The 12071-nt window shown below is 37.2% G+C and overlaps 1 protein-coding gene across 1 annotated transcript; it reads right to left on the reverse strand.

The window, feature by feature from the left end:
• Positions 1-1382: 1382 nt before the first annotated feature.
• LOC128025452 (inward rectifier potassium channel 16-like) lies at positions 1383-11213 on the reverse strand. Its single transcript, XM_052611848.1, has 2 exons — positions 11070-11213; positions 1383-3200 (listed from the first exon to the last, which is right to left on the reverse strand). Exon 2 carries the CDS (start codon positions 3187-3189, stop codon positions 2026-2028), a length of 1164 nt encoding a protein of 387 aa, XP_052467808.1. The 5' UTR covers positions 3190-3200; positions 11070-11213; the 3' UTR covers positions 1383-2025.
• Positions 11214-12071: the final 858 nt, after the last annotated feature.

A 12071-nucleotide genomic window follows, 5' to 3' on the forward strand; every position in this document is an offset into this window, starting at 1 on the left:
ATGCATTTCCACAGCACTTCTCCGACATTATCCAGGCTTTGTCTTCCAGCATCTGTGTGTTGTATTGTTGGGAATCAGTTATTCAAGACCATTATGAAATAAAGTAATGATCATTTATTGTTCAGTCAGAGGAATGTTTCTCCATCTCTTTATAAGTGGTCCAATGAAAACCCAGCAGCAAGTGTTCCACAGTCCTTTGCCCTTCCCGGCTGCTGCGTGTCACACACTGCTTACTTATCATAACTAATGAGCCATGTTCAACTTTTATTTGTGAAGCTGTTGCAAAGTGCTTATTTTAGTTACTTTCTTCTTCAAGTCTATAAATAACTTTTTATACAGACTATTTATAGGCGAAACATGGTGCATGAGCTGTCCGGCCTCTGTTTACATTTCAGCCTAATTTGAGGCGATGCTTGGACAGCACTGCATCCAACCACAAGGTGGAGGCCTGGAGACTTCACTTTCCGAGGAACATGTCCTGAAACCCTGCAATTTTATTCACTGTAGCAGACATATGTTTTTTGTTAATATATTCGAGACCATACATGCCACTGTTTTAAGTCCCAGTCTGTTTTGAAAAGGACATCCTGGACTTTTTTTTTTTCATGCCAAATTATTGGAAGTGGTCGATATGATATCATCAGTGTATAGTTGAACAATTATAAAATGTGACACTATATAACAATAATCAAATAATATTATATAAGGCTTCACTAAAAATCTTTTTTATATGAATAATCTGTTTATTATAATATACTATACATGTATACATTTTAACATTTATATTAAAAGTATTTCAGAATTGCGTGGTTGTAGGAGGGGAGGTCTTTCAACAGTCATACATTGCACAATGGAATCTAAATACTCATTTATCATTTATTTGATTGTCCTCAGGGGAATTGGATGCAGGCTGTGTAAATATGAACCCTTCTCACAAGACTGTGATGACGCATTTCAATGGTCATCAGCATCGTAAATCCTCCAGAGTTTTTTGTATTTTCATTTTTTTTATGAATACATTTATAACACTATGCTTTGTAGTATTACATTTTGAATCAAATTACAAAACAAAACAAATAAAAAAAGGTTAATGCTAATGTAATCGTTTTTCTAATACAGCATCTATGGGAGTGATGGAAAATTTTAGATCGTTCTCTCTAGTGACTGCTGTTATCAGTCTTTTTTTTCTTTCCCTTTTTTGAAAGTCATGAAAACACTATCATGGAGTTTTTCTTTTGCAATTTGCAAAAATGGGAATGCAAAAATATTCTTGTGGTAGTCTCCCATTCACTGCTATAGACATTTACCCAACTATAACAACTTCTGCTGCTATGAAACCCAGAAATGTGAAAAAAAGTTCCATTGAAGATTGCTACTAGGGCTCTGTTTCCAAAAGATTTTATTAGTTGTTTGGATGGAAAGGTTAACCACTTTGCAAAATAAGGTGGAACAGTGTTCTGCACTTACTCAGCTAGTGCTTAAGAGACACACTGACTGACCACAGTTTGTTCCGGGTAATGTCACTGTCATGATAATTGACCCATTGCCTCTTATGTAAGTTGAAGGTTTGGGTTCATAATTTAATCGAGGAAGTCCTTTTTTACATCTCTTGACATCAAAGAACCTTCAAGGTCATAGAAGACGAGTCTGTAATGTCCATCCATGTTTTTTCTATGTCTGTGATAAAGTGATATTGAGTTTGTGCAAGGCTGCTGAGTTCCACATAGAATATATACAACATAAGTAAGATGCTAATTAAACAAAACTTTTATATTATTTTTAATATAGTGCTCTAATTGGATTATAATCAAACCAAAGGGACTACAGGGCTTTAATGAGATTTTCCAGAACTAGCCCAGGATACTATATTAGAAAGGCTTTTTAAGATCTTCTTGCTAACTGACAGCACATCTTAATGTCTAAATCTAACTATAAGTGCATTATTTCTTACAATAGTGATGCCCTATGATGAGGAAGCCTGATTTCAAAGTGCTATAGCAGAGTCAGGATGTATCAAGGCCACGGTTATAGCTCGTGTTCTTGGACAGCACTGCTGGTGGATGCTTTTTCTACCTCAAGACTATTCCCATTAACCAATTCCACAGCTGCTGTTGGAGAACTTATGTGGAGCGGTTTGTGTTTTGGCTGTTGAGAGAACTTCTTTAGGTCATACTCCTCTGCACTTAATTCTGGGACCAGGACTTTAACTGTGTGGTTGAACAGGGCGTAGTCCACTCTGTAGTTCCTGTGGGTGACCCTGATCATCTCCTGAAAGTGCTGGCCCCACAGAATCTCACTTGGAGTGTAGGATGTGCGTGTCTGGTGAAGGATGCCTGTGCAGTCGTCTGTATAGGTGAAAGAGACCACCAGCTCAAAGTTCTCTTTCCTTAGGTCCTTACAGCTCACCTTATATAGAGGACTGCCAGGGGTGATTTTATGAACTATAGTCGTTGGGGTGGCCAGGATGATGTTCTTCTCTTCAATGTTGAGGTCTTTGTATGTAACGTTAACTTTTCCTGTACTGTGTGCCAGGTGGCGTACCAGCTGTGCATGAGCCATTCCTTCTACCATGTGGTTCCTTCGGAAGTCCCCAACCCGCCATGACAGACATAGGTGGTCTTCACGCAAGCTGATCACAGCACAATTGCTGAATCCAACCGTTTGGGCTCTCTTACGGGCAGATGCCATCTTTGCAACTGCGATGCCGATGACAATAGTGTCAATGAAGACACTGATGACATCTTGGATGGTTACTACAATAATGGCAATCATGCAGTTCTCAGACATCCCCCGAAAGCCATAACCAATGGTGGTCTGGGTCTCTAATGAGAATAGAAAAGCAGCTGTAAAACTTCGAACCTCATAAACACATGGCTCATTGGTGGGGTCTTTCATATCTCCGTGGGTCAAAGCGATGATCCAGAACAAAATTCCAAAAAAGAGCCATGATAAAATGTAGGAGAAGGCAAATGTCAAGAACATGACTCTCCAGCGCATCTCCACCAGGGTGGTGAAGATGTCAGTGACCCAGAGAAGCCACTGCTCTGGAACGTGGTGCACAACCATTTTACAGCTCCCATCTTTTTTTACATATCGTTTCTTCTTGGAGTAGTAGTTGTCATCCGTAAGCACACAAGGAATTTCGTCACTGCACTTCACTTCGCAATACTGTACCGTGCCCGAGTTCATGCTGCCTCTGTCTATAGAAGAGAGAATGCATAGTTAGATTCACAGGTACCTGTAATACTGAACTGGATGCATATTTACATATGTGATAGTGATTCTGAACATGTCAGTTTCATTTACAGCAAACTCGAGGGACCGGACATCTACATGGTTTTAGAACAGGTTTGACAGATGTCGATTGAATGATTTTTGCAGCTGACCAGAGAAGTGGTGGGGAACAATAATTGTATTTCTCTTTTTTTTTTAATTTTTTTTTCATGAGAAAACTACTTTTGCTATGCTGAGAAAATAAGACATAAAATAAAGCATGGCCTCTCAGGGCATCCATAAATCTCATGGCAAACGACAAATCAATATACAAGGAGATTAAGGATATTGACAGAAATCTTAATTATGCCTTTGGAGGATTTGCCAGTGCTGTAGATGTATGATAAGTCTTACCATGCTTACACAAAACACAGTTACAAAAACACATGGTTTGATGGCTACTGAGTGTATTTGGTGAACTATTTCTTTTCTTTGAGTTTTATTTACAGTAAACACATCCTTGTTTGTGACTAACTGTTATGATGGCATTTGTATTGTCATGTTGTATTCCATGCATGTTTTCAGGAAAGTCAGAGATGTGTATGCAACTGACAATTCAACGGATTTTGATTAGGTTTACAGACATGTTAAATATCTATCCCAAGTCGTTTTATAAATAGGTATTTAGTAAAATTTTTGTGGATAAGTTAAATTTTTCAAGTGGCTTAATAAGGTGGCAAGTTGGCTTCTTGTTTGTTTTGGTTTATATCTGTAAACACTCTATAATATTATCTTGTAAATGTGGCTTGAATTGGTTGTTTTTGTTTAAATGAGAACTAAAATGTCTTACCCACATTGTGGTATTTTGTTTTAGTACATTGCTGCTAAATGTAGTAATTTCTAAACTTTACGAGAACATATTTTTTAAACACCACCATACTTTGTCTCTTGGTCATAAGCGCCATGGGTTGTGTTAGGACCAACTTTAAGGCTGTTTTAGACTGAGCGGGGATGTGTGGAACAAGAAAAGGGTTGTGGTCAGTGGCTTGGCCATTTTATGAAAATGACTTAACACAAGTTTAACTTGGGGACACCATATGGAATGCTGGACCAGAACAGAGACCAGATCTTTTGACATAATCCACATTTTTCCCTATTGAAGAATCTAAAATCTGGGTGTTAAGTACATACTACAGTATGTGCATGTAGCTCTGTAGGACAGCAGCTGACAGATGTTTTCCTCTCTTGTTTCAAGTGAAGGCGTGTTGCTCTATATTTTCCCTGTTATGAAATACTAGATTTAGCTTATTAAAATGTTTGCACAGAATTTAGTTATGCAAACAGATGTTTTGGAACAGGTCTAAACACTTCATGGCCTTTGTAACGGTAGACTGTTCTGTCCGTTTTTGAACATTGTTTGTCAATGCTAAACAGAAACACCACGTTGTGGACTTCCCCTCTTGAGCAGGATGATTTACAGGCTTTTGTTTGCGGTTTCACACCTGTGCATATAATATGCACACATTACATTTATGGATGGGAAGCAGTGTAAATACATATTTGTTAGTAATGATGACCAAAATAACTTGGAAAAAAAAAAACACACACACGCACAACCACAGGCTTTCATACAGACACACTTGCATGCTTAACCACATAGCTGCATCACAAAAATTATGCAATTTTCCACACCACCAAAATAGGAACGTCTGTGTTTAACATGGAACAGATTGCAAACAGATACTTATAATTACTTCTCACGCACTTCATGTTGCGTGTCTTAGCATGAATTCCTGGCGTCTTTGATTAAAATGCAATAAATCCTTTATCAAAGGATGTACTTCCAGCTACTGGGAATATAGCCTCCCTCCATCCAATAAACGTGGTATAAATGGTGTGTTTTTCAGTGTTAAGGGAACACACAATTTTAGATCAGCAGTTCAGTTTCCATGTTCCTTTGAAAGGTGTTGTCTGGGGACCATGTCTGGGGATCTTCAACTCACCTGCTACTGGCATCTGCAGTTTTTAAATTTGCATTTACCGTCAGTAAAAGAACAAAACAACAACAACAAAAAAATCTTGCAGATTAATGCAATTAGGGCTTTCTTGTGTTAGTTTCTGTTACTTGTTTATGAACACTGATGCTATGTAACCAATGAATATACCATACTGTGGAAATGATGGAAAGAGAAATGAGAGAGAGAGGCTCTGAAAAAAAAGAATTCATAAATATGTACATGTACAAAATTGCTCCAGCAGGTAACTTTACTTTGGCTGTGAATGAGCTCAAAGAGAAAGCTCAAAGGGCTTTGTATGCCATTAAAAGATCATTCCAGTCCAAATCTGGCTTGGACTTTTCAAATCAGTTATTGAACCAATTGAACTATATGGCAGTGAAGTCTGGGGTCCACCTGTTATTTTTTTAAACTTTTCAATCCAATTAAAAATCTGCATTTAGATTTTTGTAAAAGAATACACTAAGTCCACAGAAAAACACACAATGGATGCAGGGCTGAATTAGACCAATACCTTCTCCTTTTACACATCCAAATAAAGACACATCAAATTCTGGAAACGCCCAAAGACAAGCAATCCCAGCACATACCATTATAAAGCCCTGAAAGATCAAGAGCTGAGGCTCACTAAGAGTCCCCTCCTTCACCTGGTGCTGAGACTGACTGAGATCACGCCGACAGAGATCACCTAGCCTCTGAGCTCACACTCACTCTCAACCATTCGGCCCACACAAATCATCAACACAGAGAAAGACAAATATGTCACACATTGGACAAACACCATTAAAAACCAACACAAATTAGAATGTTATTCGGCACTAAATCGTAAGTACACCATGGCAAACTACCTGAGCACACTGGCTGATGTCAACTCAGGAAAACACTGATGATGTACAGACTCTGCGAGCACAGTCTGGCCATAGAGACTGGGCAATGCAGACAAACCTGGCTCTCCCGTGAGGAGAGAATCTGCTCCCACCGCAATCGAAACAGAGACCACCGTTACCCCAAAATTAATCAAATATTTCCCCAATCTAACATTTGTAGCCCAACCGAAAATCATTGTTTCATTCTCTGTGAAAAAGCCAAATCTGCAAATATTGCTGCAAAATATTTTGCATCGAGCCATCACCTGAGGGACAAACACGATCAAGATACAAACAACCAATAAACACGCTCTCACACGGCAAAACTGAAATACTGTTACACAGGATCGGAAATCTTTATTATTTATTTATTTCTATAAAACATAGTATATACTGTAAATAAATGTTAAGATGTCAAACCATTATCTTTGTTGTCTTAATGCTTTGGCAATACAAAATGTATTTCTATCATGCCAAAAAGGCTCTTTGAATTGAATTGAATTGAGAGAGAGAGAGAGAGAGAGAGAGTCTTCTAGATTTTTTCCAGTGGTGGTTTTTGTTTTTATTTTGTCGGAACTTTATTCATATGTTTCATCAGAACTTTTTGGCGGAATGTTGGTTTGACTGGTACATTTTGCCTTCCCAGTTCTATTTTAAGATAAATGTTTATTATTGGTAATTCTTTTTTTTTTTTCTCAGAGCTCCCTTTGTCCAGTGTCAATACAGTTTATCATAATAGATTTGTTGCCTGGAGATGCAAACCTCATTGCAACAAACCATTGTGATCTTTCCAGTTTGTGGAATTCTTAGAAATGTAACCGCATTTTGTAGCAGTTGAGAAATATAATATCTTCAATTCTCGGTTTGCCTTTTTTAGTTTGTCTCTTTTGATTAGTTTGGCTTTGGTTGCTGAGCAATTCTTACAGTACATGTGTTTGTATGTAATTTACTGTAGGTACCTGGTGTAATTTAAATCTTGTGCTGTTCATTCATTATTAGAAGTGTTGTCTCACTTGCACTAATTTTGTAATTTGTTACTTTGAAGCTGTCAAAAAGATTCTTCAGGAGTGTAGAAATGTCAATTTTATATGAATTTTACATTATAAATATATACATTTTTTAATTAATTTCAAAATGTATTTCAAACTTGCATTTTATTCAAAACAAACAAAATATATATATACATAATCTTTGTTATTATATCAAAATGCAATAATTTGCTTTGTCTTTTATTTCAATCCCTGTCCTCCAACCACTTCCATTTACCAAATATAATCAGTTCCTGATAACATTAAGTATTACGATATAACCATGTATAAACTAATTTTATGATATTTCCATGTTGCATTCTTTTAGAAGTTTTAAAGCTTGAGACTTCAATGTGATTAAATCAGCAACCTGTCAAATCAAATCATATGGGTTCAGACCAATATGAGGATAAGTAAATGACCACAGAATGTTCATTTTTGGTAAAGTATTCCTTAAATGATCTTTGTTCTTCAGGAAATATTTGCTGATTTCCCGCATTGATAAAGAGCTGTGTGTTTTTTTACTGCAGGGTGAGTGGGCTCAACCAGGATAGCAAGAAACCGTAATATGGGTGAAGTCCTGTGTTTTCTCCATTTAACCATTTCAGGAAGGATCTCTGACCTGCAACACCCTGAGAAGGTAAATTAATAGGGAATGGAAGCTTTCCATTGGGAGAACCTTTGGCAGTAGACTAATCTTTTAGAGCCAAACCACTATAAGCATCTCCACTTATTGCTACCTCCACCCAGTCATACTGCGCTGCAGGTTCCACTAAGCTAACTGGCTGAACTGGCGTGCATTTCCTCTGGACACAGAGCCATGAATGTTTTTGCCAGATTATGTATTGATATTTCTCTAATTGTGTGAAATAGTCAAAGTATCATCCAATTATGTTCTCTTGTGAACTGTTGGATACAAACAGAAGAGGCCCTGTGGTTTTGTCTCTAATATTTGTGTGAAAAAACAATGCAGATTGCTTAAACTTAATTTCCACTATTTATTTATTATCCATTTAGTTATTGCTTCAGTGAATGTGAACGTGTAATTTCTGTGCATCATCCTACCAGTGGATACTTACTTTTTTATTTGTTTGATATGCTGAGAAAACACTATTTCAAGTATTTTTTTTTTATTACACATTTTACAGTCTTGCTCCAAAGAAAGTGACATTTCATGGCCGTTGTGCATGTGCAAACACCAAAATGGGTTAAAATTTATGATGTAGATTTTTCAGTGTACATTTGCCCAAATTGGTGCCCAAACTCATAAAAATATCAAATTAATTGATTGTGTTGAACCATGAGTTTATTTGATAGTCAACTTGAAAGCATGACTGTTAGTTTTACATTCTGTTTTTAGCCAATGTTGTGATGTTTAGAGCATTAGATTGGCCCACAAAGCAATCTCTGTATCATGATCATTCCAAATTACACACATCATCAATTCCCATCATTACCAATATTTTGTTGTGCATAAACACTGTACTGTTTCCCACAATGGAAGGGGTAGTGTAGACGAATGTTTGTGTAGACATTTACAATGGCCTCTTCAGATAGCTCAATTAGAACTGACTCCATGGTGATTTTTCACAGTTTAGGCCCTTAAAATAGTTAACCTCAGATATTTTGTAGTCATTATCCCACCCTCGTGCATTACTTTTTTCTGCAGCATATAAAAGGAAAAATTCTGAAGAATGCCTTGCTAATTTTGTAATTGTCTGTGTTCCCGTTGCATCCTTTTTTAAGCTTAACAACATAATTCCCAGTTCAGTGTAATTGCATTCAAATGGTCATGCCATAACACGAGGGTGTAATGTAAACTTATGACTTAAATGATGAGTACTTTTACTTTTTGGGTGAACGATCCATTTAATGTAGTCACATAATTTCATTTAGCGATGAATCACTTTGTGGTCAAGTTCCCGAGGAAACAGAACCAGCTTCTCAAAAACTGCATCTTGTGCTTGCATAAACAATTTCTCAATTTACTGGACAGGCCACTTTTTGTGTCAGACACTGTGAATGGAAAGTCACAAAGATTTAAACAAAACGCATACTAAAATGGTGTAATTCTGCTCTGTCCTTCAGACGACCGTCTCTCAAGACAGACACTGGAACCAAATCATGTGGTCAGGTAAAGGATGCCAATGTTCTATCAAAATCATTGTTGCACAAGTAAGCACTAAGTGTCTTTGAATGCTAAACATGCCCCTACTTTGCTTTGTTTATTGTTTTGACCTGACCGACACCGTATTTCAGAGATAAATTTCATTGTGTACTAAATATTCTTGACTGTCAGGTAGCACATTGCTCTGGGTTTAGAGACCCAGTCAATATTATGCTAATGTATACTTATGTTTAAATAAATCAGAAGTGCAGTTTCTTATTTTGCACAGGACACATTCAAACCGCATCGTCTTCTAAATGGACGGTTGTGTCTTTTACTTTGATCCTTTCACTCACAATCAGCTAAAGGGGAAGGTCATATACATAAACTGCTCATGTGGGACATATGGCAATGTTCTGAATGTCAGAGTCCCTGTACAGCTTACCTCTGCTATGTTTCCTGCACCGCTTGAGGGCTTTACAAGACCATTACATGCCCATTTAAAGCAAATAACGTCCATGCAGATACACAGTATTCAGTCGCACGAAACCACCCGCTATGTGGGCAGCAGAACTTCTTTGCCCTAGGCCCTGTCTCACCCATAATGACCTTCAATTTCTTGGTTCCCAGGAAGTTAGAAGCACTTTATTTGGCTAATGGTTTACCAGTTCCATCACAAGCTCCTGTGGATCAGTGCACCAGACTGTGTTGACAAAATTGTAATGTTACGTAACACTTTTAATCTGTGCAAAGATCTTGGAAGATGGCACCTGGAGGTTACAGGTATGGTACATTCTGTTTTATTTTATATATTTTTTTCTCAGTAATGTTAGTTAAGTCAGAGATTTAAGAGGAATTGAGATGAGGACTTAGCTGTCACCTTGTAAGGGTTTTTCCGCATTATAGTACGCTTAAAGTGCTACTGTGTTAGCAAAGCTCCATTAATCTTTGCCCCGAAGCACATATCAAAAACAGAGATGTTGACATTTTTAATGTCCCTGGAATACGTGACAACAGCACGTTGTAAGTTTAAGTTTAATAGAAACAAATTAGCATGTAATATTTATGCAACATTAAGTTTTGTGCTGTCAGCTTTTTAGACATTCCAAGAAAATTCCCCGAGGCATACATACAAGTTGAACAGAATGCATTATCACTTGTAACAAATTCTTAATGGCTCAGTTCATACATCACTAATTATGTTCAACAAATAATATCTGTTGTAAATTTATAACATAAATCTATCTTTAAGTATGAAATACAGTAGATGGAAAAAAATACTTTTACTGGTTTAAAAAAAATCTGCTATCTGTTTTCACATTTGTGGGTCATTTGAGTCCATTGTTTTCTTAGATTACAGCATGTTTTCAGACACCTTTTGTGCTCTCATTTAAAGCTTGAGACTTGTCCTCCCTAAAGCTGCTCGAGTGTCACCCATATCCTGACTCAGCCCTTCCTCTAATGCTTCAAAATCTTAGCAGAATAGGTTTATCGCTTCTCACATGCCTCTTTTCTGATCTTTGTCTGACAGCAACAGGAAACAAGGAATAGCATTCACTTTTGGGGGAGGATTTGGTAGGCTAATGACTGGTCTTTAAGACTTGACTCAAATTGTTGTCCACCTCGTGTCCTTTAAAAAAAACACTTATGCAAACTAAGCACTTAAGTCTCTGGATATGTCCTCTGTCTTATTTAGGTTTACGATAATCTTAGCACAAGTAATTTGTAATGATCTACATGCATTGTTCTTATAAATACTGTTATTGCTTCTCGCAGGTTAGCTGTGATTTATCATTTCTGGTGAATAAGTAAACAGACTGAGAATGTGGATGGTGCCTACCTGCTCTGTGTCTGTTGCTGTGAGAGTGTAGCGTGCTTTGAAGTTTCCACCTGAGTGCAGGACTGCACACAAACTGCCCTGGCTGTAGAGGCTGGACTGGGTAAGTGTGTGTGATAAAGAACCAGCCCACCTGTACCTATGATCAAGAGAAAACTCACATGTGCTCTGTGAGTGTATGACGAGCTTAAAGCCACAGTGCAATTTCTGTCAAGTGATTTCTTTGTGTGCTTGAGACGTTTTTTCCAAATAATTACACATTTAGGCATTTTTATCACGTTCTAGTTAACACATGATCACTTAAGCATTCTCATGCACTGTTGGGATAGACAGACATTTTCTAAACACATTTAATTGTTTATGTCTAATCAGAAAGTCACTATTTTTTTTCCAGCTGTAAAAATAAATAAACATCAAGACGGTTGGTGTGGGTGCTAATATAGTTATTATAATGAATTCTTCTTCTTCATGTGAATGGGCCTTAATTCATTGGCTATGTTTGCCGGGGAATTGTTAGCAGACTGGAGTACTTAAATTGTGGTATGTTCCTCGCATATCTCTATCATATTACTTTGATAGAGAATTTGGAATATAGTGAATGGGTTGAGTGAACAAATTTTATGTTGCTTTTTTGGCATATTTGTTTTGTGTTAAATAGCACTGTAGAGATTTTGAAACATATAAAAGAACAAAATGATGAGTGACACGAGGGTGAGGAACTTTTCCTTTAAGTCCAGTGTAAATATATGTGTCATTACAAACGAGCAACTCATAACTGATATGGGTACGCAAAAATACAAGTAACAAAAATGGCCTGAAGTCAAATAAAACCTGTTACGTGCTCCCGGGAGTGAGGACATGTTGTCACAGTAAACAGAGACAGCATATACATGAACAGCTTTGTAGTCTTGAGTTACAGCTAATTCATCACAATGGCACAATAGCTGATCTGAACGAGAAAATACAGAGGAGAGTAAACTTTATCACTCCTGTCCTCTCCAAATG

Source organism: Carassius gibelio, chromosome A12, assembly GCF_023724105.1.
Source record: "Carassius gibelio isolate Cgi1373 ecotype wild population from Czech Republic chromosome A12, carGib1.2-hapl.c, whole genome shotgun sequence".
NCBI lineage: Eukaryota > Metazoa > Chordata > Actinopteri > Cypriniformes > Cyprinidae > Carassius > Carassius gibelio.